Source organism: Cinclus cinclus, chromosome 3, assembly GCF_963662255.1.
Source record: "Cinclus cinclus chromosome 3, bCinCin1.1, whole genome shotgun sequence".
Taxonomy (NCBI): Eukaryota; Metazoa; Chordata; class Aves; order Passeriformes; family Cinclidae; genus Cinclus; species Cinclus cinclus.
Window position 1 is genome coordinate 93,346,452 of NC_085048.1, and position 27,496 is coordinate 93,373,947.

General features: G+C 38.6%; 1 protein-coding gene across 3 annotated transcripts; it reads left to right on the forward strand.

Annotated features, from left to right (window-relative positions):
* The first annotated feature begins 347 nt into the window (after nt 1-347).
* On the forward strand, nt 348-26,638 carry LYPLAL1 (lysophospholipase like 1). 3 transcript variants are annotated; one of them, XM_062489310.1, is made up of 5 exons: nt 348-446; nt 4,515-4,631; nt 15,433-15,579; nt 25,667-25,782; nt 26,385-26,638. In XM_062489310.1, the coding sequence occupies exons 1-5, from the start codon at nt 362-364 to the stop codon at nt 26,622-26,624; spliced, it is 705 nt and encodes a 234-aa protein (XP_062345294.1). In that variant the 5' UTR covers nt 348-361; the 3' UTR covers nt 26,625-26,638. The 3 variants fall into 3 exon arrangements, with proteins under 3 accessions (XP_062345294.1, XP_062345292.1, XP_062345295.1); XM_062489308.1 differs by having other exon boundaries at nt 4,515-4,614; nt 15,410-15,579; XM_062489311.1 differs by having other exon boundaries at nt 4,515-4,614; nt 15,458-15,579.
* The last annotated feature ends 858 nt before the right edge of the window (nt 26,639-27,496 follow it).

Genomic DNA, 27,496 nt, shown 5'->3' on the forward strand with positions numbered 1-27,496 from the left:
ACCACAAACGCCAGAGCTCTACGGCCAAAAAGGCGACAGAAGAGTCCAGCGGCTTCATTCGAGTAAAAGGAGAGAGTCCACCGGGGCACACGCCCGCGGGGGTTTTTTTCTCTCGCTCACGTGTGACACCCACGGGGCGGGCCGGTCGCTGTCGCTCGGCACCGCTAAAGGCGGCGTCCGCAGCGACCCCGCGCTGCCTGTAAACAAGCCTTGCTAGCCGAGCGCAGCCTCCAGACACAGAGCTAACCCAGCTCGGCGCCAGGAGAGCGGAGGGTGCCTCGGCACAGGCGCGGGGGGCGGAGACAGGGCGACTGCAGGCCCGGAACCGGCGGGGCTGTCCCGGAGGAGGAGAGCGCCGGCCATGGCGGCGCCCGGAGCGCTGCAGCGGAGCGTGGTGTCCCCCGCGGGCAGGCACACCGCCTCCCTCATCTTCCTGCACGGCTCAGGTGCCTGCCTTCCCTCCCTTCTCTCCCCGCTGCCCGCGGGGACGGGGCGCTCCGGGGAGCGGGTGAAGCGGGCACCGTCGTCCCCCGGTGCTGCGGGAATGGAGGGGCGGGACGAGGCGGCCGCCAGGCCTGGGGCAGGGCTTTGGGGTGGCCCCGTCCCCGCGGCTCGGCCCTGCTCGGGCCCGGCAGGTGGAGGCGGTGGGAGGCAAAGCCGCGTACCCGGACAGGGTCCCACAGGGACGGCTCGCAGCAGATCGGCTTCCGTGAGAGCGCACGCCTTCCAGGAGATCGCAGAACGTGCTCGGGTGGAAGGGGCACGTCAGGATCTTCACAGACCAGACACCCCGAGAGTCACTCCGTGTGCCCGAGAGCACCGTCCAAAGGCTTCTTGGGCTATGTCAGGCTGCCTGGTGCTGTGACCACTTCCCTCGGGAGCCTGTTGCTGTGCCCAGCCGCCCTCGGAGTGAAAAGCCATTTTGTGCTACCCGACCTTACACTTCATGCTGTTTCCTCGAGTCCTTTTACTCCCCAGATTGCGCCTCTCAGAGGGTAGCCACTTTCAGAGGATGACTTTCACAGTTAAAGTGGTTCTTGCTGGTTTAGGATCGGCATTAGAGTAATATTGGCACCCTTTAAAAGCCAGTGTTCATTTACTGGCTTCTTATTGTTCAGAAGGGCCCTGTCCATGTCCAGACTGGCACCATGAGCACCCTCTGCAGCTGAGAGTTACCTACATCAGTGACTAGTCTGAGGGCAGGAGGGGAGCGTCTGTTCTATTGGGTTTAATTCCTTAAAAGTTATTTCTGATGAGCTAAATAACAACGCCAAGGTCCACATGACATAAAAAAAAAATAATAGGTCGTTACTAGATCAAGGTCTTGAGAATCAATGCTACTGAGCTGCCCACGTGCATATGGCAGCACGCTCAATACTTTCCCTGTCTTTTGCTTACTTTTGCTTTTAGCTTCTGTTTAGTTTAACGAAGATGTGTGTCCATACTGAATTAGTTTCATTTTTATAATCTAGTTTAATTTTGCTTTTAAAAATTCTGTGAGCAAAAGAATCAAAGTGAAAGTGTTTATGTGTTCAGCTCTCTTGTTAATGCTAATGCTGTAATGCCCGAGGAAATAATTTTCTCTAATGTTGGAGGAGTAAGGGAAGATTATGGTTAGAGGTTGATTCCACATGTGGTTAAAGTACTGTACAATTTTTCTTTTTTTTAATATGATTTTGTTCCTAGTGTTTGTAATGGGGCGGTTTTATTTGGTTTCTAGCAGCTTCACAGAATAGAATTTAAAACAGAAGTCGCCACAGTGCTGTTGCTGTGGGCCTGTAAACCTGAGTTGTAAACCTTTGTACAGTGCATGTGATGGCAAGTGGCAGTCAAGTGGCATGATTCCATTTTGTTAATAATGCTTGCTCTAGGCAAACTATTGCAAGTGCAGAATGTAAGTACAAAATGGTATAGAAAAATATTAGAACAGTCCGGGTACTGAACAACAGATTTAGGTAGAGGTTCCATTTGGTAGCTTGGCAGGGAAGGCAAATGGGCATAGCAAGCATGTAATAGGTTTTTAGGCTGGGGATTACAACTTTGCATGTTGTAACAAGCACAGAATCATAGGCTGGGAAAGGCCTTTTAGAACATTGAGTCCAACCATTAACGGAACGCTGCCAAATCCACCACTAAACCTTGTCCTTAAGTGCCACATCTACACATCTTTTAAATACCTCCAGGGATGGTGACTCAGTGACTTTCCTGAGCAGCCTGTTCCAGTGCTAGAAAGCCTTTTTGGTGAACAGATTTTTCCTAATGTCCAGTCTACATGTTATATGTTAAATTTAAACTTTGCTCAGAAAGAAAACTTGGAAATGCAAACTGTATTTGGGAGGAAAGAAATATTTTACTTGAGGAGGGAGAAGAAGATAATATAGCTGTCATTAGTCTTTTGCAGTTTGTAAACTAACTCAAAGCAGAATCACCCATATTTTCTATTTTTTTTTAGTGTTCAAAACACATAATGCTGAAAGATTAGCATTTCAGGAAGTTTGTTGGATTTTGTTTGATGTCACAGTCTCCATTTTTCCTCCCTCTCCTCCAAGTTCAGTTCTTAGCAAATCAAAATACATTATCTGAGCATACAAGTGCTCACATGTTGGAATAGCATTTGGACTATGATGGTTCTTGACCTACAGAAGGTCACAGTTAAATTTTCTCTTACTGAGATTTCTGTGACCTTTTCATGGACAAACTGTCTTCAATAACAGTAAATGTTTCTGCAGATCTTTGCAAGGTGTAAGAGGTGAGAATAAATAATAGAATACTGATTTATCCTACATCATTGAGGAATTTGTAAAGACCTAAGTCCCAATTGTGTAATCACTAAGGGATCTAGTTGACTAACCTGAGAATTCATTCTGAGTAAGTATTTGCAACACCTAGACCTTGGCTTTCTAACTGAAAACAAAAAGCAATGTACAGGAGAAAAAAAAAAGTTAGTTCAAGCTTCCTTAAGATAAGTTGTTTATAAGTGAGCTGACAACAGCCTTGAGGAAGCCCTTGTATGGCAAGAGTGTCTGTGAAGAATCAGAGGTGTGTTTGGACTTCAGACCACAGTACTTGCATAAGCAAAGTGCCTGTGGGAGTGTGTTCTGAAGCATCCAGTTAAGGAGGTAACTTTGATTTTACTGTTTAACTTAGCACAGGGTAAGATTTGTGTTTTGCAACCCTGCTTTTTATTTGTCTCGTGGAGTGTATAGGTCAGAGAACAGTTAGTTCTAGTTATGCTAATTGTGCTTAACAGGAAAAAAATCGCTGGGTTTGAGTCCTTGGCTTCTGTTTTAATTTTGAAGATACCTTAATTAACCACTGAATTTTGCTAGAGTGCTTAAGAGCAGATTTTCTCCATTGGAGTATTACAGTAATTTTAACAATGAATTGGTGTATTCATGTGGCATTGTTCAGATGAGCCCATGTAATGTGCCTGGCTAAAGACAGTGATATTTTTTTCTTTTGGATTGGCCACTTCATTGAAAAGAATGGGGTGAGTTCTAAAGCCAAACCAACAACTTGAGCGAAAATAATAGAGAATATTAGCAATTTGAGTTGATAATATGTGGGAACATCAACTTCAAGCAAGACTGAAGTCCTGTGGTGTGAGTGGCAGTAGTGAAATTCCAGTTTGCTGAGCCCTCACTCAATATTTTAGGTTGAACATCCTTCCTACTGTAAACTGTAGGAAGGTTTCCTTTAGCTTGAAGTATTGTCTTGCACCGAGGACCCTGCTTTTCAGAGGGGTGGCAGTGAAGCTGTGGCTGAAGATACCAGTGGTACAAAGACAAGCTGGAGACACTGTCTGGTGTATATATGTATATTTCTTTAAAAGGAGCAAATGCTGACTGCAGAAGAATTCATCCTGTTCGTAGCACTTCAGTCTGCAGGGATTCTGGCCATAGGCTGCATTGGTAAACTAGGAAAAAAGCAGATTGGGAGTGGATCTCAACTAGTTTTCAAACAGAACTGTGTGATTAAGGTTTTTTTAAGAGTCTAAAATATCTGCTAGATATTTTAACTGAACCTGTCTCTTTACGAATTGTCTTTTTCCCTTGAAGCCTATGTGCAATGTTAGCATAATTATGTGAAGATCTTCTATACTGGATTCTGAAAAGGGTTAACATAAAATGCTCTAGTAAAAGTTATTCATTTTCTAAAGGGAGCAAAAGTTATTTTGCCTCACTTTTTAAGATGTTCATCAAGATTTTTGTTTATCACTTAAGAGCAAATATGGTAAACTATAAGTAAGAGATAAGGCCTTGTGTCTGCTCAGGAGATACTTAAGTCATTGAATGTAGTAAAGTATTAATTAAACTTAAGTTGTGGGATCTCTTAAATAGTCTTTTTCTAAGAAGTTTTGAGTCCATTGGAAAGGGGACTGAAGTTCTTTTTTGTGTCATTTTAGTGTATTAATGTCATAATTTGAAATTAAGTCAATCTGAAGTATATTTGGCATTGTGTAATTTTCTTGCTAAGTGCACAAACTAATTCTTTTACTCTTCTGTGTGATACAGGTGATACTGGCCAAGGAGCAAGAGCATGGATAAAACTAATTTTGAATCAGGACATGGCATTCCAGCACATAAAAGTAATTTACCCAACGGCTCCTGCCAGGTACCATTTAATATATTGTAACTGTAGGATTAAATTCTTCTTTTCCAGTGCTGTAAAATACGGTTCTGGATGTTGGTACAGATTGTCTTAACAATTCCTTTTCCTTTCTTATATATATGCTTTTTGACAAAACTAAAGCTCAACCATGCATTGTTGTCCAGGAACTGTGATTTTAAGTGGTTAAGATTAAATGGTTCCCAGAAGTCACAGCCTCTAGTTAAAATTTGGGTATTGTCCTCATAGTAACTTTCCATTTCCTTCACATAAATAGCAGATGATCCTGCAGTGTGTGTTGTAGTGGCATTAGAGAGTCATGATTCAGATCACAATCCTACCTATAATAACTCCCATATACCAACTATTAAAATACTATGTTGTATTTAATGCCAGGTTTCAGTACTGAGGGTGGTTGGTCTTTTTGGCAAGTAGAATGTCAAAGATCCTCAGCTCCTGGAGAAAGGACTGGGAATTCAAGAATTCACATTACTTCTTGTTTGAATTCTGTCCCAGCTATTTCAAAGAGAATTGAGTTAAACATTTGCTGTAAGCTCAAGTCTTAAATGACTTTAATGACATTAAATGACACTGTGTGTCCAGTGGTAGATGAAAATATAGATAATTTTTTTTTCCTGTAAGAGTTTGAAAGTTTATGTGGTCAAACCTAGATGCTAAAAGTTGGACACCTACCCCCATACTTAGCTAAGATTAGCAAAGATAATATTAAATATAGAATATATAGTTATTTACATATATATGTAATATATATTAAATATATAGCACTAAATTTCAGAGGTGTTTAATTTTTCTTAATGCAATTTTTAAGGTGCCAGTTGCTCTAAGTTAGGAAAGTGTTTCCTTGGAAGGTAATGGGATTGAGTTTCTTTCTGAATTTGTGCGTAAGTGCGGATGAATGCTGCAAAGAAAAGGAAATTTTGACACAGACTTCTGAGGTGTAGAAGTTTCAAAGTCAGAAAACAAATTCCTGAAGGGTATAAACAAGTATAATTTTGCGTGGCACTCACTAGTACATGAAAAAACCCACCCTTTTCCTTGGCCATGTTTTGTATGGTCTACTTAGGCAGGAAAAGCAGCTGAGAGATTGCAGTGTGAATGTACTCACTGTGTTGCAGAAAAATCAAGCCCCTGAGTGGGGCCTTTGAAAGCAGTGTGTTCTGGGTTAGCAGGGAGTGGATCCTATTTTCTGTAAATAATGTACTTGTTACTTACTGAGGACAGGCTAAAGTGATGCTAGAGTTATCACTGGCACACACCATGCTGAGGGGCTCCACTGCTTCCCTATCAGCACAGCAGATACTGGGGAAATCCAGGAGGAGTTGCTTCCCTGGGAAATTATTTTTCTCCCTGTGTTATATTCAGCCAGAGCACCTCAGACCACATCTGCTGGGCCAGTGTTTCACTTTTCCATCCCACTGCACTTCTGAGGGCCAGTCCTTTCCTTATTTATTCTGGTTTCTTTGGGTAACTACAGATGTATACGATGTATGAATTATTAAGCAGCAAGAGCTCCTAACTTAAATGAAGGAACTTGTTTTTATCTTATGACTTTGAATTTTAGTACTTTGGTAAACAGATGGGAAGATACTGCTGTTATTAAGATATGTGAATACACAGTTTATTTCACTCTCTTTTATTCTTTTTTAAGTCTTGTTCTTATCTAGAGCAGGTAGAGTCATGCATGAGCTGATTCAGAAATGGCTTTTGGCAAAACAGAAAAGTTGCATATTCAAAGAATATAAAATACCAACACTGTTTGTCTTTAACTGGCAAAGCACTCTTGTGTACAGCGCTCTGTTGCTGATAAACAGCCCTAGCTGACGCTGTAAAATAAAACACATGCTCCTAAGCACTGTTTGCCACTGTTTGCAGCAATGCTGAAGTTTGTGATACATGTCATTGGTTGAAACCAAAATAACGAAGCATTTACAGACCTATTTCATATTGTTTTGGTATTGAAAAACAAGCCACACTATGTTTTTTTTTTAAATGGTTTTGTAACAGTTGCCTTCCTTTCTTTCACAGAAAATAAAAGCAAGGCCTAGAACTTCCAAACTTGAATGGCAAGACATTAAAGTAATTAAACTTGAATATATATGTCAATTTTATGTATATGTTTATTTATATACATATATGCTTTGATAAGAATTCAAAATGTTTTTGGCAGCAGGGGAGGAATTCAGTGTCCTTGTTAATGACACCTATAGCTGGGTGGTCAGAGAAGATTCTGAAACCAGGTTCTTTGCCCACGTAGAGGCTGAGGAATGTGCTGGCTGAAAGTCAGGCTGCTGAGAGAGAGCCTCTGTGGGTCTCTAACCTGCCACTGCACTAGCAGTGCAAAACTTGCCTGCAGGTTCTTGTGCTGATGATGAAATCAAAGAAAAGCTTGAAGTTTGGCAGCACCCTCCTAGGATTGGCTAAAGTGCTCTTCTGGCAAAGTACTGTTAATGTGGATGTACTTCATGCTCTGAGCTCCTATCTTTTCCAGAATAACATTGCACATGCATATTGAATGTTCTCTGTCAAAGTAATTATGCCAGTAAAAGCAGGTTTGATGATATAACTGCAAAGCTGGGGGCTCTGGCAGGATACACTGCAGGTGGGGAATACCTCCTCACATTTTTGATGGAAATTATTCTGGTGATAGATCCACAGATATGGTCTTATACATTCTTCATGTCTGTTCAACATGACAACTCAACTCTTTCTGTTCAAGAGTTTTGAAAAGCAATGGAATTCACATTTTTAAACACAACTTCGAATTTATTTTTTTTTTTTTGTGAAAAAAGGATTTTGGTTATACTTATGTTTTGTTTAGATTTTATCCTAGGTGCTGAAACATGCATAATTTTAATTTGTACAGTGTCAGAGTTCAGACATGGTTTGATTCAAGAGTCAGTATATTTGAAAATTATTTTGGAAAAACAGTCCAGCATATAATCAGGAAGAATTCTGAAATATGTTCTTTGGCTTCACTATCATTGATTTCGGCAAACACTAGAAAAGATTATGGGTAAAAGCAATGGAATGTTACTCAACTGCATTTTATAAAACTGTTTTTTACTCTTCTCTATAGATCTCTGTAAAAAGTCACTTCTTTTTATAAAAGAGATTTACTTTTCTTTAATAATTTTTGTGATATTCAGGGTTTGTACAGAGAGCAATCACCTGATGCCGCCTGGATAGGCAGTGTTTACAGCATTTTCTCCCACTTACCCCCATCACAGTGGAAAGTGCAATGTCACAGTCTCATGTTTGGTTGTTCCTGAGCAAAAATAACAGAATGTGGATAGTGAAATTTTACAGTTAAAAAAAGAAAAACTTGCAAAAATACTAAGTAAACGGCATATGGTAAAAAGCATGCTAAGATAAAATGGGAAAAACATGTGGATTTGACGGCTTGATGTGATATAGTGGGAGTACTGACACCTGAATTTGGAATATGTTTGGACATTAAGTGCATTTTCCTGGGGTATGCAAATTTTGCTTTACAAATTAAAAATTTTACACATTGCTTGGAGGTTTGGGTTTCTTTTTCTGTAATATAGTCCACTAGAATACTTAAAAACAGCTAGAGAACTCATTTTAACTGTGTCTAGCTTTCTGTCAAGATTGGTGCTTCTGCACATGGATTAAACTTGTTAAACACAACAGAATTCTATTTTCTCTCCATTGTAATGCTAATATATATCTTTAAAAAAAAAAAAAACAAGCTCAAATTGGAGCCCTAGTAGCTGATGCAATCCCTAAAGCCACGTCTACACTAATAGTTTTGAAGGAAAGGGTTTCCTTTTCCCTTTTTATTTGGGTCAGGATGCCTACAACTTTAAATACTGTTTCAGCTGCTACAACTGTGACTTAAACATTAGGTTTCTATTGAGTTTCTAAATCAGAACTGAATACCACCCAATTTAAACTTTTATTTTTTTAATAGAAAGCGATAGTTTAAATTGGCATTGCAGGAGCTAACGTGGTGAATTTAAAACCATTTAGGCTCTGCTTGTTTTAATACATATACCTTGCCTTCTATAATTCCTGAAAAAAATCTAGGCCAAAGATTCTTTGCATTGTCTTGCATTCCATTCTGACAGTCCTCTTTTGCAAGTCAGAAAACCAACTATAAATACTACTTCGGCTATTTTATGGCCTTTTTTGACTTTCACTCAACAAACCTTTCTGTGGGATGTAAGTCTCTGCAGAACTTGTTGTCTGGGATGGGGGGCCCCATTTTATTCTAATTTCCATTATCTTTATCTTTCTGGTAAGGGCTAAAAGGCCCACTACTCCATCTTTTCACCTAAATTCACATCTTTGCTCAGCTCATGGGTGGAAATGAGTTTCATCTCACCATAGTCTCCATCTGGCTCTATCACAAAACCACCAGACAGTTTGGCACCACTCAGCTCCACTGGCAGCCTCTGCCTGTGAGAGGCCTCGGATTGGAAAAGCAGCAGGGGTACTACAGCTCGGACTTGAGATGGATTGGAGGGGAGCATGCACAGTGCCTATCATACTGTTTTTGGCTCAAGCAAATGTTATTAATCCTTGACTTTTGTAAGCCCTAACCTCATTCATAAATTTAACACAAAGGAGTCTTTTTTAAAGGTGGGAGCTTGAGGGAGAAATGGGAAACGTTTGGGTTGGTATCATGGGGTGGTTCTTTCATCTCCTTTAAACAGAAATTCAACATGTTCTGCATAATAATGCTTGAAGTATGCTTGGATAAACTTTGTATTTTCCTTTTATTTCTACTCTGGATTTAGGTGAAGAAAACTGCATATGTCTAATGCTTACATCAGATGCTAAATAGCACATGGGATGCACTAAACACTTGTCAGAGATAAGTGTAGTCATGCTTGGGGAAAACAAATTATAACACGATGGAAATACTCTTGGACTTCTAATCCCTTTTACTACATTGTGCTCTTAGGCATCCTTCCTCTTGTTTTTTCTTCTCTCAACCCTTTTCCAGTACAGAAGAATTGGAAACAGCAGTTTTTATATCACCCTTCCAGCAAGCAGTTGTGTATTTTTAAGTTATGTGCCATTCTGTGCTCTTGCTTTACTGTCTTTTCAAGGGTTTCTGTGCTTAGCTAGTGTCATTCATCCATCCTCAGTGTTGTTTGCCACCAGATTGTGAAAGATGCCACTTTGAATCCCAGAGTGCCTTTCAGACCCCATAATGGAGAACTGATGCAGATTGCAACCTGGTTTGCCTCTTGCTGCTTTCTTTCAGTGAATTTATAAGGCAGCCACTATTGGTTGCTGAGGAACTGGCAATGTGTATTAAAGGTCTTTTATGGTCTTTTCAACCATAAAATAATTGCTGTTCTCTGATTAGTACCAATCCCCAGAATTTACACCACCCTCTCCAAAAAAACATCCCCCAAACAACAAAACCAACCCAGCAAACCAACAGAAACAAGGAAACAGACGCAAACTTAATTTCTCCCACTGAGTTTTATGCCAGACTCTATTGCAGCTCCCTTTGTCTTGAATGAATAGGATTTGTCTCAAGTAACAAAAGCTGTCAGCATAGTATTTCTTCAGGTAACCATTCTGTACCAGCTCAGTCAGCTCTCATTTCAGACAATGAGCATCCAGAACAACTCTATCAAAACCATTTGCATGTGGTTGAGTGAACAGGCACAGCCTTTTCTGGAGAACGGCCAAAATTGCTCCTTATGGAGACGACTCTTACCTTCCTTTTGGTAATTTTTTTAAAAGTATAGTTATAAGTTAAAGGTGCTTGAATTTTGGACACATCATATGCTCTGTTACCATACATCGAAGTTCATTGTTAAGATATGTTGACCCTCAGTTTTAACACAAGATGTACCTTGGACTAGAGTTTCCAATTTATACTTCTTATTTGACTAGCTGGATTTTCTGCTTTCCTCCCCATTTCTTTTAAATTTTGCTTTCTGCTTCAAGCAGACAATGGGGAAAAAGCATATTTTGGACCTAAATTCTCTATTGAAATATAGTACTGAAATTAAGCAGATGTTATGCTATGAGAGAATTTGAGATTAGGGAGTAACTTGCTTTCATTCAAAAAACCTGCCATCAGCTTCAAGAGAGTCAAAACTTGCTTTTAGAACCTCTCAATATTTTGGATTGGAAGGGACCTTTCAAGGTCATCTAGTTTAAAGCCCCAACAGTGAGCAGGGACATCATGGTCCTTGGAATGCCATCCAACCTGTCCTTGAATGTTTCCAGGGGTGGGGCATCTACCACATCTGTGCAACCCATCTTGGTGTTTCAGCACCCTTTATTGTAAGGGGTTCAGTGTTACATCTTGTCTAAATTAAACGACTTTAAATTGAAAATGATTCCCCCTTGTCCTGTTGCAACACGTCCCACTAAAAAGTGTTCCCATCTCTCTTATAGGCCCTTTAAGGCTTGAGTAAGGTCTCCCTGCAGCCTTATCTTCTCCAGGCTGAACAAAGCCAACTCTCTCAGCCTTTCTTTGTGGGGAGAGGTGATGTGATCATTTTTGTGGACCTCCTCTGGACCTGCTCCAATAGGTCCATGTCTTTCCTATTCTGAGGATTCCAGGGCTGGATGTAGTTCTTCAGCTGGAGTCACACCAGAGCAATGCAGAACTACTGTGATAGTGTGCCCCGTAGATTTTTTCAGAGGGATGCACAGTCTTCTGAAAGATAACATTACAGTTTGAGAGGCCCTACCTCCTAACTGAGAGGAGATGGGTTTGAGAAACAAAAAAATTGAGGATTTCAGTAATTTTTTTATCTTTCTTTGTCTTTATTTCAATCTTGAAGCCCAACTTCACTATAAATTTCCAGTCCTGTCTGAGATTTTGGGAAGTTCTGTCTGGAAGCCTGTAAGACTGCACCAGTGGTCTGGGTTTATGTGTTTGCTAGTGCAGGCTGGTCATAGTGCTGAGCACGAAGGCAGTGATACAACTGTGCATCAGGAGAAAGAGTTGGGGGAAGAATATTTGCCATTTATCAGTGTGCTGTCTTCTACTCTTATTTATAGCAGCTAGAACTGCTGGCTTGTCTTCTAACTTAAAATGTTGGATCGGGACAGTGATTTATTGGGTAATGAACAAAACCACCTGTAGTTTTATGTGAATCACTATGCTAATAGCATCATTTTGGAGATGGAATTTGCCGTGGTTTGAGAACTGAATTTGAACCTTGTGTAGCATCATTGGGTTGCTCTCCACTTCTGTTAAGATAATTTCAGACTAGCTGGCACAATTCTAAACATGAGTAAGAAGGTCTAGAAGATATATTCATGCTTCAGAAAGGTGAAAATAGATAGTGTTGCTGCTACCTACTTTCATTATGTTTTCTTAATTACTACAGAATTCAGGTCAGCAGAGGCTAATCTATCTTGATTTTGTAAAATCTGTAATGATATGTATTGCTTTGAAACTGCAGTGAAATCAACAGTGAAAATTACTTTTGAGATGGAAAGGATGATAACTACCTACAAAGATATTACAGGATATATTTCCCTTTTAAGATATTGAAGTATTGTGTAAGATCTTGAGACTGCGCTCTCATGCAAGAGGTGTATTGATCTACGACACCCTTAAAATAGGAGCTATAAAATAATCAGAAAACATGATTTAGAGTGATTTGGTGATGTTGGGAAGCATTTTAAAGATTCTAATCCTCCCAATTCCTGCACTTTTGTAAATTATGTTTGATATTAGCCATGTCTCCTTTGCTGTCCATTCTCCTAACTTTTAAATGTTATGAGAGAAATTCATACAAACTGAACTTTCTTTCGACTGTCTCTTAAAAATGGGTACAAATTTGGAAACTGGATCTACCCAGAGAGAAGATTCTTGATTCTTGTTTTCTTATATGGATTTGAATCTTTTTTGTGCTGCAGAACAAGCAAAACATATTCATGCTCACCCCCTAAAACCAAGTAAGAAAAAATGCCCACACAACTTCAAAGACTCTATATTTTCATTCCCACTTTCAACAGCACTCAGTATTAGAGACACAGAGCTTTATTTCTAGTATCATTTTTAAAAGAGAATAAAGCAAGTGATGCATAGATGGCATGAGTTTTAATTAAACTTAAGATAGAAAAAAAATAATTCCAAACTTAAAGCTGATTGCTTGGTCTGACATTGTCCTTAACTGACCATGCTGATCTTGTTGGATGGAGTTTCAACTCCACTCTATTTTTTTTGCTTTTGCATATTTCAGTCCAGCTTCTCATGTCACTGTAACATAGGGATTTTTTTTTTTTGTGGTTTAATTGTATGAAAAATTTGGTGCTGTATTCTTGGAGCTGTACATATGGTTCCATGCCAAACATATTTGTTTACCGTGGTAATGTCTGAGTTGTAGTGTGCCAGCTAATAAAGGGATTATTTAAAGAAAAAGGTGAATGACTAAAACAGATGTACCAGTTGGGTGAACCATTAAAAGAATCTTAGTTCTCAGCTTTATGTACGGGTTATTTTTAATGCATTTCTGAGAAATCAAAAGTGCTTGCAGGGATGTTTTTGAGGTATCTGAAAGCCACGTATCTGTTTGCTGGGGGTCTTTTCCTGTGGGCTAGAAAGACATTGGTCTTTCATCTGTCTTATGAAGGATTTGCAAAGACAGCAGGTAGAAGTCCTGAGTTTCAACATCTGATCAAGTATTATAATCTCATGATTAATTTGGACCTGTTTTAAATGTTATAATCTTGTCATTTGGTTGTGGGGAAACATGTTTTAATATTTATGGAATGTAAAAGTAAATTGCTGTAATGCAGTATATTTATGTATCTTTTTTCCGTATATAGATCCTGGACATCAAACTGCTGTAATACTAAATCCAGGTCAATCTTCTGTAGTAATTCTAAAACCTTTCACATCTTTTCTTACACAAATATTAGGTACTCTGATATTACTAGAAAATGAAGCACTCTGGCTGCTAAGCATTTTAACCAGGATTGATGTAAAAGTGTTTGAGAGAAACTGAAATCATGGATTAAATGCTCTTTGCCCAGGCATTCTGTCTGTTGTACATCACACAAGTGATGTCCAAGTGACTTCCAGAAACTGGAAGTTGATTCTGCTCTTGCTAGATTTGACTGGAATGTCTTCTCTTAGAAACTAACTTTCATGAATTAGGTATTTGTAATCTTAATTTCTTAGGTGTTGATCAGTTCATTTGGGAAGAATCCTGGAGATCGAATTCTTAAGACAGTAAAAAAATAAAAAGCTTTTTATTACCATTTTTAAACATAGTTTTAGTTTGCTGGGTATACAAGACATTTCCACAGAAGTTCCTTATATTTTGGAGTAAACTTTTTAATAGACAAGGGCTACCTTGAAAACTAATAGCTCAATTTTTAAAATTCTGGTGCTTAAGTATACAGTTTGTTTTGAATTGAGGAAATGAGGGGTTACTTAAGGCACTTGACCATGTATTGTATGGCACTTTCAATAATAGTACATTTTAGGTACCATGAAGCTCTGCTGAAAAAGATGAACCTGTAGTGTTTCTGTTTGTACCTGTCTATTGCTGTTTCAGTATATTTTTCTTACCAAATTTTAAAGCCATTGACTCTTTTTTTTTGGTGTTCATGACAGCAGGCAGAAGAAAACTTATGTTCTCTCATTTTTTACTTTTATGACCGAATAGTGCAAATAGTATTATCTTGAACACTCATCCTAGTGGCAGTACTGGTTTAGAAATATCTGTTTACATGTGTGAAGCCTCTCTGGTGTTAACAAAGACAGAATTTGCTCCTTCATTAAGAATAACTGAATTAATGGCTTTCTCAGGTTAGTTGTGGTTTTGTTTTGTCCTAGTATTGAAAAAATTCCAGAGACAGAACAGAAGTCAACTTAGCATTTTCAGTGTGTCCCCATCCAGAAATGTATCAAAAGCTGTTTGTTTTGTGGACGATGATAGTAATCTAATCTAAACTTAAGTAAAAATTAAGAATTTGCCATGGATGAACATAGTAAATAAGGGTTTCAAGGGGTTTTGTTTGAGATGATCGATCTTATAGCAGTATGTTCTGTAATATTTTGTAGAGCCACTGCAAGGCAATTAGATCACCTTTCTTGGGATTTCTGGGCTCTGTTAATCATCTTTATTTAAAACCAAAGAAAAGGCTTCTTTGAATTGAAGGTTTCATGATTATTTAAGGTTTGGACAGCCTGTTGATGCACTTAAAATAACATTGCAACACCACTGTATTATGGTAGGGAGTATAATGTCTTATTTGTGCACCAGTCCAGTAAGCACATGGCATTTCTTTCAGCTATGTTTATGAGATACCTGCCCTGATAAGATGAGGATGGCTGTATTTATTTGACAAAAAGAAAAATTGGCAGGATTTTTTAATACCTAGAGGTTCATAACACCCATCCCCTGCCAGTTTTGTCAAGAATTAGGCAATTGAATTCCTGCAAAGCTGTCTTGTTGAGAAGTTACTTCAGTTTGTCGTGTTCCAGCATGGATTTCAACCCTAACTTTGTTTAGGATTAAGAACCTCTTGACAGGTTTAAGATTTAAAATGCTTAGCTGACCTAACCAACCTTAATATTGAACTGGCTGAAAATTGTGTTTTGCATAACTTCCAAATGTTGGCTTCATTCTTGAAGGACCATGACTTCAATGCAACGAAATGTAATGTGACTGGATGTAAATGGAGTTAGACCTCAGAGAGGTTTATTCTCTCCTGTGCTGGAGATATAATGAATTTTTTTTAAATTTATTACATATACTCAAAGCTTTTGAGCCTGTGCTTGGTTAATCATTTGTTCTCTTTCCTTCTACCACTCCAGGCCATATACCCCTATGAAAGGAGCCTTTTCCAATGTGTGGTTTGACAGGTATAAGATCTGTAATGACTGTCCTGAACACATTGAAAGCATTGATTCCATGTGCCAGGGCCTTACAGACCTGATCAATGATGAGGTTAAGAACGGCATTGCCAAGAACAGGATACTCATAGGTAAGAGATTTACTTATAATGTGTTTATTCTAATGGGGTCTTAATGGTTTGGAGATCATCTTCTTTGAATTTACTCTGTCCTGAAGGATCATGAGCATGGCTTGAAACTGCTGAACAGCCTTTTTGGTAGCCAGTGTTCAGCAATATTGAATCCTTATTTAAACCCATATCAGGTGGGGAATGTGGCTAACTGTAAGCATCCTCAAAATGTAAAACTGTTTTTATTGTCAACAGTCATTTGTAATCATTATTTAAAATAGAGCAGGCAGTGATTTACTTTGAGAAGTACATAGCTTTACTATTTCCTTTAAGCCCTTTTCAAGGATGGAAAAAGTACACTTTCCAGAAATGACGTGCATTTTGGAGAATGGAGATGTAGTATATAAATAATCCTGAACTTTTCCTTACTGCTCTAATCATTTTGGGTTAAATTAATTCATGCAGGAAAAATGTGCATGTTACATAGCACTAAATGTTAATGCTTGATAACAAATGAAGTATTAGCTGTAATAGTTCATATGTGTCTATCGTTATTTCTCTTTCCACAAATTTCCAATAACGCCCAGCGTACTTCAGTGAAATAGATGGTGGGATATTGAGGTATGGGAGTTAAAGGTGATTGAATAGCCTATGACAGACAGGGAATGAGCATTCTAAAGTCCTTGGCTCCCTGTCCTATCTCTAGACCACAAACTATTTCAGGTTGGGGAAAAAACTCCTAAAGTGGGATCTTATAAATTTATGTCCAACTGAGTCATGCCGTCAAAATCTTGCATGGTCAAGCCACTACCATTCAGCGGGGTGTGTTTTCCTGGTCCAGCCCCATGTTGCTCTGTGAAGACCTTTGCTTGCTTTCCCTTTCTGGCTCATTGCCCTGGCTGCAGAGTGCATTGTTTTGGATGGGTGTCAACAAATTCCCTTTGATCTGTCTTTCCTGTGTTGTTACACCTGCTGGCTTGGGAGCAGCTGGAGAACTGCAGGTGCTTTGCTGTTGAGTGAGCTGGGAGATGCTCTGTGTACGGATGCAGTGTGCTACTAGGCTGTTTTCCTTTCCTCTGTAGCCTTCAAAATTAGAACTATCCAGACTGCAAAGTATGTAGGTTGTTTTCCAAGTCATAAGCAGAGTAAGGAAGTTGGCATGCACTGAGCGTTTCATCCCGTAGATTCTTTGGAAGTCCCCATCTCCATGTGTTTGCATTCCTCACATATAAACCAGAAATAACTGTACTTGTTTTGTCACTCTTGAGAGCTCTGTTTCCCCACCTGACAGAGACTACAAGCATACATCCTTGTGGTTGAGTCCAATATTTATGCAAGAAGCAAAATAAGACAGCCCTGAGTTATTTCGTCCAAAGTACAGAAAGGGAGTCATGCAGATGCATAAGAAACTTGGTAGTGGAAAATTGTATCACTTGTGGCTGTACAAGATTAAGTGTTCTTCCACAGGAACTTTGTGCCTTTTCTGTGCTGTTTTTGATGATTAACCAGTGTGTGATGCAGTGAAGAATGAAGCTTAGAGATCCTCTAAGGTGTCTATGCAGAAAAGTGGCATTAATCATCTTAGATAGCACTTTGTGCAAATAATTGCCCATATTCTGGCATTCTTTCTTACAGGAAATTAGGATTTTTGTAAAGGCACTCTGCAGATTTATACCATTCAGCCTGGAGAGCAGAAGGCTCTGGGGGGTCTTGCAGCACCTTCCAATACCTAAAGGGGGGTCACAAGAGAGCTGGGGAGGACATGTAATGATAGGACAGGGGGAAATGGCATTAGACTGAAAGAGTGTAGATTTAGATTAGATATTAGATATTAGATATTAGATAGAAATTCATTACTTAGAGGGTGGTGACACACTGGAACAGATTGCCCAGAGAGGCTGGGGATATCCATCCCTGGAAATGTTCAAGGCTAGGTTGGATGGGGCCCTGAGGATCCTAGTCTAGTGGAAGGACTTCCTGCCCATGGCAGGGGATTGGAACCAAATGATCTTTAGAGTCTTTTCCAACCCAAACCATTCTGAGATTTTGTGATCAAAAGAAAATATAAGGCCAATTCTATATGTCTATACCAAGCTGTAATGTGTACTCAAAAAGGAGAAATGTGTGACCTGAGTGTTTTTTTTTTAGTTTAGGAGATTGGTGTACAGGAGATAATGGAAGGTTTGGTTACTTGCTTAGAATGTCAGATAATTAAGTTCTATCAGATCCTTTTAGATTTCTCTTTGAAAATGTCAGGAATATCCATCTGGTACAAGAAGATGAGGCCTAAGGTAACAGGTGGTGTGCAGATAGTGGTTTTGTCACTGCTGGTACCATGGAGTTGGAGGAGGTAGCCTTTGTGAGGTAAAGGGGGAAATAAGACATTTATAGCAGGGGAAACCAGGGTGAAATTTTGCTATGAATTCATAGTGCCTTCAGTGCTGTTGAGTCATGTTGGAGATCCATAACGGGAATACTGGTACATATCTTATTATGAGAAACAGACAAAATAGTTGACAGAAGCAACTGGAGGACTTGGGAGTCTCTGAAGAACAGTGGGGGCCTTTCTGGGGAGGGCCATAGAAACCAAAGAGCAGAGCAGTCATATGAGGATACTTAGAGGAAATAAAGTCCTTCTTAAAGGGTTGAAGGAGAATTGGGTTGAGTGACCATTTCGTAGTAAGTGGGAGTTTTAATGACTGGAAAGAAAACAAAATTACTATGAGGAACTTAACAAGATTGAAGGTTATGGTTTTATATGGAATAGAGGACTAGAAATTACTGAGGCTGAGGGTGAGTGTCAGATATTGTTGGATGAGGGTGAGCAAGGTGTTAGGCAAGAAGGAAGGTGGGCAGCTGCTGACAGCTCAGAGGTGTGGGAGAAGAAGGCAAGCTCTCAGGGAGCACTGTGCAAAGGTGAGCGAGTGGGAAGAGACAGGGAGCAGCAATGAGCTCTCAAACTTGGAAAATTGGAAGCCCTGGTGTTCCGGGGGATGATTACCCTTGTTGAGCCATTCAGACTTCCCACAAGGCTCAGGACAGTGGGACAGTTAGAGCATTTTCTCTGAAAGAAATTATAGCCTGTGTTGTTTGCTTCGATACCTCTGAAATTCACAAATGGCTGCTTGCAGGTCATAACTCTAAAGATGAGGATGGAGTCCAGGTTATACAGTATCACTCCTCTTTTCTTTCTCAAGAAAAATGCTGGTGCAGCCTGGCTTTTAGCAGCTGCTCTATGAACCTACTTCTAAAGAAAGAAATTACTTAGTTTACTGAATCTAAAGGAAATCTTATTTTGAAAACACCCCTAATAATTGTGTGACATGGCTCATCTACCCATTCCTATCTCCTAACAGTTTCATGAGTTGTTTTCCTTTTAACTCAAGTCTTTTGAAAGAATTCTGATTAATCTTTATTTCCCCTGACCTTGGAAGAGGAAGGAAGGGAGACTAGCAGCAACATGTAATTATTCAAAAAAATAATTATATAACCCCCAGAATTTGATAATGGTACTTAGTTTTTAGCCAGACATTCTTGTTGAGTTACTCTTACTGGTCTTCCTGGCTAAAGCATGCCTTGTAAATAGTCCTGTAGGTAGGTTTGTATTGACTTTGGAGATAAAAGAGTGGTATAAATTTAGTCAAATTTTGGCACTTGGAGCTTTGATAGTATCCTTTCTTAAAAAACAGGATGTATTTCTTCTTTAGAAAAGCCTGAATTCAGTGTTAAATGGGCCAAACAAGCCACAGTTTAAAATGTGAGACAATATTGCTTTTTCTGTCTAGAGCGAAGTTGCTTTTTCAGGTGGCGGTGGGGTTTTTTTTGTTTCCTTGTGTTGGTTGTTCTGTTGTTTTGGGGTTTTTTTAACTGCTTCCATAGCCATCATGCACTGTAAAATAAGTCATCTCAGTGAAAACTGTTTAAGACTTCAACAATCTTATTCAAGAATATGTTAGAAGTTCTCAAAAGAAAAGGCACTCTTGTTTTTTTGTGCATTTTGACAGGGCTCACTGTAGTCAAGTACACTTTGGTGAAAGGCAGTCTTTTTGTTCTTTTGTTCTTAATTTAGCACTGCTTTCCTGCTTTCACAGGTCACTTTTTGTGTAGTGCAAAACTGCTGATCCAAGCACGTTGGTTTCTGCCACCTGTAATCAGTCATGTAAGCAGCCAGTGAAAATAAACTTTCCATAACAGTCCTGTAGATTTGACTAAATGCCAAAAAACACATGCATGATTCCTGACCCCTTGTGCTGTAACAATAACACGACACATACAACCACTTTTTGTTTATTGCTAAGACTTCTTACATAGCTACTGAACCACGCTGGAAGTACCATGAAAGCTCTGTGCTTCTTGTAAATATTAGCATTTCCTTCTTTCTCAGTGTGTGTGAGAATGGGATGGGGGGGGTGGGGGGGTGGAATATCTTGGCTTTGACACCCCAGAGAGCGGATCCTATAAATATGTGAAGATAAAAACTTCCAACAATAAATCGTTAAAGCGTTGAGCAAACTTTTGCACCAAGAAACTTAGCATTTTCTGATTTTGGCTTCTAAGCCTTTTGCTGTCACTCATCCTATCTTCTGTCTCCTGTATTTATTAGGAGGACAGTGTCTTTCATTAAGAGGTACTTACTGCCTTGTTCTTATGGTGTAAATTCATGGATCTTTATACTGTCTGTCTCTGCAATTCAAATGAGATTTCTCTTTCTGTACCTCCCATTACATGGCTTTGTGGTCTATCTAAGTTGCACCTGAGATGCTGGGCTCAGAGCACTACTGTTAGTCCATCTGCCCCACAATACCTGCAATATTTTATTAATTTTCAGTGCTTCAGTGTAAATTTGCCTTGCTTTTATACTTTGGGGTAAATGTTCCTCTTGGTTTTGGGGTTTTGTTTGTATCTGAACTGACCATGTTTCTCTTTTGGATCCCTACTATTCTAGCTCATGCATCAGGAAGTAAAAAGAGACATTAACAAATTAATCTTTCTGTTTCCTTTGTAAGTCTTTCAGTAGGAGCTACAATGCTAATTTTAACCAAGAGTAGTCCATTACTTGTTACTTAGTTTCCCAGCATTTGATAGTGTCAATATTAATGTATCTAAAGACTCTGAAAGGTGACACATTATCTGTAGGGTGAATGACAGGCAAATGGTAGTGTAGATTAGGAGTAAATAAGACTCGCAGCACTGAACTCAAAAATAATTAAATCATGATATTGTCATCACTTCAGTAAGAAAACAGTTATACAGTGAATCAAGTTCTGATCTTTTCAGACTTACTAGGAACTCTGTTAAAAGCATGTCCTTAGTCATCTTTAATAAATGCCTGAATTCAGTGCAAAATTAAATGGATGGATGGGCTTTTTTTGCTTGAGAGTTGTGCGGACATGCCACAGGGTACTTCTTCTGAAAGATCTCGGTTAACAGAAGGTTCACAGCTCTGCAGAGCAGCAACCTGTTTCTGTGCTTCACTACTCTTTGCTTTAGAGAGCTGTTTTCCACTTTCCGTGATTCATTTTAGAGTCACAGGTACTGTGAGCATAAAGGATAGGTTGTTCTCATCCTTTTTCCCATGTTATGCAGTTATGCTGACTGTTAAAACGAGAGGTAAGTGTTGCAGCAGGGCAGTGCTGTCATCCTCTCTAGAAACAACCAAGAAAACACACTGGGTAAATAAGGCAAGCCATTAATTGGCAGAGTGACATCTTAATAAAAATTGATTTGAGACTTTTCCTGGATTTTATTTTACTTCCAGTGCTAAAAATTACAACCCCTTAGGTACACATGTTGGGTTCTTCTCTATTGCCTGTTGAAAATAAAAGTATAGCTGGTTCTGGTTTTCCTGTGAATTGATATGTTAGAAACAACTGTACACTTGTTTTTACAAGAAAATGGTAAAATTCATACCACTTAAATGAGCTTTCAAAATATCTTTTGACTGGTGATAAAGTTGGGGAGCAAATTGGTTCATGTTTCTAACAAGAGCAAGTGGCTGAGCCACTCAATGGAAGATGCCTTTGTTCTTGTAAAGACTCTCAAGTTTGCTGCTCTTGTAAAGACTAAGTAACAGCCAGAATAACAAGGCTATCAAAGGTGGAAACCATTCATTGCAGTTCTGCTGGTGTGCAAGCATTTTGTTTCATGAAGTTTCATGAAGAGATTAAAAGGAGAAAATCACTGCTGTGAGGAAAGTCACTTGAGACAAAGTACATGTTTGAGCACTTAACACAGGAGCAGTGTTCAGGGGGTTCTGTGGAGAAGGGAATTTGCTACTGGCATTTGTACTCTTTACTGATATTCATTTGTGACCACTGTTAAATGTATATAATACTTCCATTCATTGATGAAAATGGAAGGTCAAAACAGAAAGTCAGCTTCTTTGCAGATGATGTGTAGAACAAGGTTGTGCTGTTACTGTTAATAGAAGGTAAATCAAAAAGTCTATAGGGAGAGGGGAAAGTAAACTGGAATGTAGCTTTAGGGAGAAATTCCTGATAACAAACTGATTAAGGCAACTCTTAAGTTGAAATACTAAAAAAGGAGAAATTCAGAATAAAAAATGCTGTGAGAATGGAATGAAAAGGAGGCAAGAGTATGTAATGTATTGTAATAACAACAGAATAGGCCAGGACAATTTCTAACTGTGCTGGTGTAGCCTTATACAACAGAAGATTGTTTGTCTTGTGCTGTGCTGGCACAGGCACTGTGTGCTGGAGGATTAATTTCTTGCCACTTTGTTACTGTACTGACAAGTGTGAAGAAATACAGGAAAGATGAAGAACAACTACTACAGAGAAACTAATGAAGAAATACTGCTTGAAACAAACACCCCAAACTGCACCCCTACACCCAAGTCCAAATCCTAATATCATCAAAGTCTGGGGTTTAGCTTCTCCTGATGCTTTTTTTTCCTTCAAAATTTGTGCTCTAGATATGATTCATAACTATTTTTTCCCCATGGCAGTGATTTCTAGTATGGCAAGCAGCTTTGAGCACATATTTAAAGTTTTACTGAAATGAGTGAAAAATTGATATTTGTTGTTTCCTGATTCCATAATCATTATGACAAATGGACTGAGGCATTTTACAGTCAGATCTATATGATTTAGGATGCACTTGGCAATGTCAAACGTGTGTGCTAGAGAGCTGGTTTTTCTGTAAAGAATGTTGGACACCTAAAGAACTTTTTGAATTCAGGAATAGCTCATTGCAGCCACTAAAGTGATGCATGGGGGAGAAGGCAGGTTTTAGCATTATTTTACGTGTATAGGACAGGAGATACAAAATAAACCTTTGTGCTGGATAATAAAGTTAGTCTTTTCTGAGGTGCAAACACAGACATTGTTAGACAAAGTAGAAAGAAACAAATAAAGCTAAAGTTCGACAGTAAGTAGATACTTCATTTCCTGAATCCCATATAATGTTCAACTATCATCATGGACCAGACTATTGTTTCAGACAAATACAAATGGGAAGCAAATTAATACAAATCAAGATGTTTTGCAAAAGTGAGCTGGAGTCTTGTTTAAAAGGCTCCTTAAGGCCATTTACAAGCTCTGAAAGGGATGTTTTATCACTGAAAAATGGCAACTGTGGTGAAGGTTTCTGTGTTATTCAATCAGGAATAAATTCCATATGCGAAATTCAGTTTCTGTTCACATTGTTTTACATCATCCTGTCCCTGAGATTACCTGAATTTAGTTACAGATTATATTCCAGAAAATAATGTTTTAGTTTTAATAAAGTATTGCATGGGAGTTTCCTTCTGATTCAAATTCCTTAATTTGGAAGTGTGACAATTGTGTGATTTCAGCAGATTTTGCTCAGCTATCAAGGTGAGTCACAAGCAGCTTTCTCCTTATTGCAGAGGGGGGTTACCTAAAAATCAGCACTACGTGGAAGCAGATTTGAGGTCATAAATGCATCCTTGAGTGAACTTTCTCTGCAACTGGAAGTATTTTACGTAATTGAGCCTTTTGCATGTGCTCCCCTATTAGTCTACACATAAATCTCCTTTGTGAGTCAGTCAAGTTAACACAAAGAGTTAGGTGCTTTCCTGAACTGGCATCCTGAGCATTGTCAGCTAAGCCTGTTTAACTGTTGTGAAGCATTAATCACAGCTCTCACTAAAATAGGTATGAGGGGAAAACTGAAAGGGAGTGAACTTTTAAATTTAAAAAGCTACTTGCAAACTCTGAACTTCTGTGCACAGTCTTTGTGTCTTGGAAGTAGATTGGTCTCAAGTAGAGAAGTAGATTGGTGGAGTCCTTGCAGTGTTCTGCCCATCTCAGGATGAAATGTTGCTGTGTCATTTTGATTTTGTCTAACACTCCTGATACAAACTGCTTAGCAATGCTGTACAGTTTATGTATTCTTCATGCTGAGATCATCTGTGTACTTGTACTTTTGTGTTTTGTTTATGTTCTGTCATTTCAACAAACATATGTTTGTTTTGTGTGGTATCTGCCTCTTATTTTTCCTTCATCCAAAATTTGAATTCTTGTAGAAGTTCTTGACTGAGAATGTCTTTTATGTGTTACGTCAAACATATACTGAAATGGTTCTTGTAATTGACAAAACGGTCTGCATTTATAAATGCTTATTCAAATTGTTGTTTATGAAGCATTTGCCATATAGCATTTACTCGGAGATTGTTGTGGTATCAGGTGGCAAACTTCAGGTGCAAATGCGAATCAAATTCAAAGAGCTAGTCCTTTGTATTGCATTTTCTTGTAGTAGTATGAGCCACATGAAAGAACCATTACCTAATATTCTTCTAAACAGAAGGTGACTGCATTGTCAAAGACTGCTGGTGAGTAATTGCAGACAGTGTGCCAGACTGTGACTAACTGGGTACAAAATTTTAAGATTAAATCATTTACAAACTAGTAATGACTTTTCAATGCAGCTTTTCTTCCTGTAATCTGAAATACTTAAAATGGACTTCATTTTATATGTTGACAGAGCATTGTCTGTGTTTATTTGTAAGCAAATGCAAAATGGTCTCTTAGAGTACAAATGCTTCTTTTGGGGTTTAGAGATGACAGCATTCTTCAGAATGATCAAAAGGAGATTAAATAAGTGACCATATTGTGCAAAAGAAAATAAAGGAAACTTCACTGTAGTCATTATCTGGATACAGTCAATATAAAGGCTTGTGTACTGTGTCCTTGTGAAGTAATGTGGCAGTCTGGATTTCTTTCCTAATGAATAAGCGTTTGTCATATAAAAATCATCCCTGAGGAATTATCTTACCCTGAGGGTAAGGAATTAGTGTAGTTGAAGAAACATGGATCACAGAAGGCGATTCAGAGATCCTGTTGGAGCTCAGGGGGAGTACATTGCATTTTTTCCCTATTTATTGTATATTCCAAGGTATAACAACAAAAATATCCTCAATGGTAGTTTAATGTGAATGTTCATATAATCAATGAATAGATTGAGAGAGTACAATAGAGAGCTTTCATGTGTGAATAATGCTAGCCTAGGGGAGAAATTACTTGAAAAGTAATGAAAGCAGTGACAATTACCTGTTCACAGAGTTTTACTTCACTAATGTCAGATTATGCATGGCCACAGTACTCAGCCACCTGGTAGGGACCATACACAAATGGCTTCTGAAGCAGTGGCATTTTGGCCTTTCCTTTTTGTCCTCTGTCAGTAATGAATCTTCAGCACTGCTTTAGCTATCCAGTGTCTTAATTGTGTCATGCTTTGATTTAAACCTCAAGCTATGCTACATAAGGTTCAGGTTGGACGTCAGAAGGAATTTCTTCACAGAAAGGTTGTTAAAGGCTGGAATAGGCTGTCCAGGGAGGTGCTGGAGTCACTGTCCCTGCAGGCATTTGAGAAATGACTGAATGTGGAACTTGGTGCAGTGGTCTACTTGACAAGGTGGTGTTAAGTCATGGGTTGGGCTTGATGGTCTTAGAGATCTTTTCCAACCCAAGTGATTCTGTGATTCTAAAATAACTGTAACCTTTATGATACTCAAGATGGGATTTTTGTTGTGTTGTGTGTAAAAGAAACTAGTCTGAAGATAATAAATTTTACATTGGCTTACAAGGACAAAAATCTAATCTTTGTTTCTTTTGTTGCATCCTAGGAGGCTTTTCGATGGGAGGTGGAATGGCAATGCATTTGGCATATAGGTTTCATCAGGATCTGGCAGGAGTCTTTGCCTTGTCTAGTTTTCTCAATAAAGACTCTGCTGTTTACCAGGTGAGTGTGTAGTAGATATTATAGAAAACCTGCTTAGATACATGGAAAACATGGTGATTCAAATTCAATATACGTGTTTATACATCCAAGGCACTTGATTAATAGTCTAAACTTATGCCATTTCTGGGAAATAGATAATCAGAATATTAGGAAAGCAAGGCTTTAAAGCTGGCTTTAAATAATGTTTTATTATGCTTTCTTGCACAGACAGTGCAATATTGAAGTGTAGAAGGAGATTAACAAATGAAATGCTTTAGTAATTGTCCTTAATTATTAAAGACTGTGTAAGTATAACTATTCTTTGAAAATGTGTGATTCGTTATAATACTCATGAGATCCATTTGCTGTCATGAATGTTTTCTGTTTATGTTATTTGGAGAGGGGTATGGATGTTACAGGAAACCCTATCATTTGTCAAGAGTTATTGTACTGGAATTCGAAGGGCAGTTTTTTCCAGTATTTCCTTGTTTACTTCTATGAAGATAGTCCAATATGACCCTTAAAATGTAGATCAGTAAGTGCAGAAAGTTGTCACCATGTAATTGTAAATATTCTTTAAAAATTTTTGGCAGTATGTCTGACAGTGTCTCCTTTACATCTAGGCTTTGAAAAGAAATGAAAGTGCTCTTCCAGAATTATTTCAGTGCCATGGAACTGCTGATGAACTAGTTCTGTACTCATGGGGAGAAGAGACCAACAAGATGTTAAAGTCTCTGGGAGTATCAGCATCACTTCATACTTTTCCAAACCTCAATCATGAGCTGAACAGAACTGAAATAGAAAAATTAAAATCCTGGATTGTAAAGAAATTGCCTGTTGAAGCACCAAAGGCAAATGAATAAACAAAGATCCAGCCTCATACTTTCTGATTTTTCATAATTTTAAAATCATGTGTGGAATATATATGGGTGTCCCATATCCCTTATCTAAGCACAGCTTCAGGCAGACACCTTTATTTTCCATAAAGTTCACGTAAGTGGTGAAAGAATGGTGCTGACCATTAAACCTCAGTTTATTATATGGGTTTCTTTTTCTTCTTTCTTGTCCAGTTTTAAAGCATGCATCAGTCTACAAAAAATAGTGACTGATCATATTAAAACGATTCCTAAATAATCAATATTCAGGGAGCATTGCTGTAAATCTCCTAGGTAATTTATTTTTGGGGGGTGGGGGATTAGGGCAGGGAGTTTTTCTAAGATGGAAAAGTATACAGTGTCATGGTTGTTCCTAATGGCATTACAGAAAAAAACGTCCAGTTATTAAAATAATGCAGTTTTACTTGTAGAAATGCATCCATCTGTTCAAGTTAGTTTAGTGAGAGGAACTGTATTGGCTTTAGTTGGATTCTCAGCATGTGGAAACGAAATTGCAAAAGCAATCAAAAATGCAATTGAAAATGCAAATTTGCATGCAACTCTCAAAGCAGAGCTGTATGTCACCTGAAAAAAAAAATCAGATTTGTGTTACATTTTAGAAAGTCCTAAGTAGCTGTGTCTAACTATACTAGAGACACTTGTTATTGCCCTTTCTCATTGTTTTGTTACTCAGAGATCTAGCTTTGTGTGAGTTTATTGAGCCCTCTGTGGTTTGCAATGTAGATTATACAAAAAAAAAAATGGAGTACCATCATGATTGCTAAGATCTATCCTGTTTTTAAAGAAGTCATTCTTTGGGCCCTGTTCCTGTAGAAACTTATTTTTGCCAAGAGTTTTCT

What these genes read in the sequence shown, in the direction of transcription:
- LYPLAL1 (XM_062489308.1), top strand. Translation starts at nt 362, where the DNA reads ATGGCGGCGCCCGGAGCGCTGCAGCGGAGCGTGGTGTCCCCCGCGGGC. An exon ending in CATCTTCCTGCACGGCTCAG is followed by an intron (nt 447 to 4,514) that starts GTGCCTGCCTTC and finishes TGTGTGATACAG; the next exon opens with GTGATACTGGCCAAGGAGCA. An exon ending in CAAGAACAGGATACTCATAG is followed by an intron (nt 15,580 to 25,666) that starts GTAAGAGATTTA and finishes GTTGCATCCTAG; the next exon opens with GAGGCTTTTCGATGGGAGGT.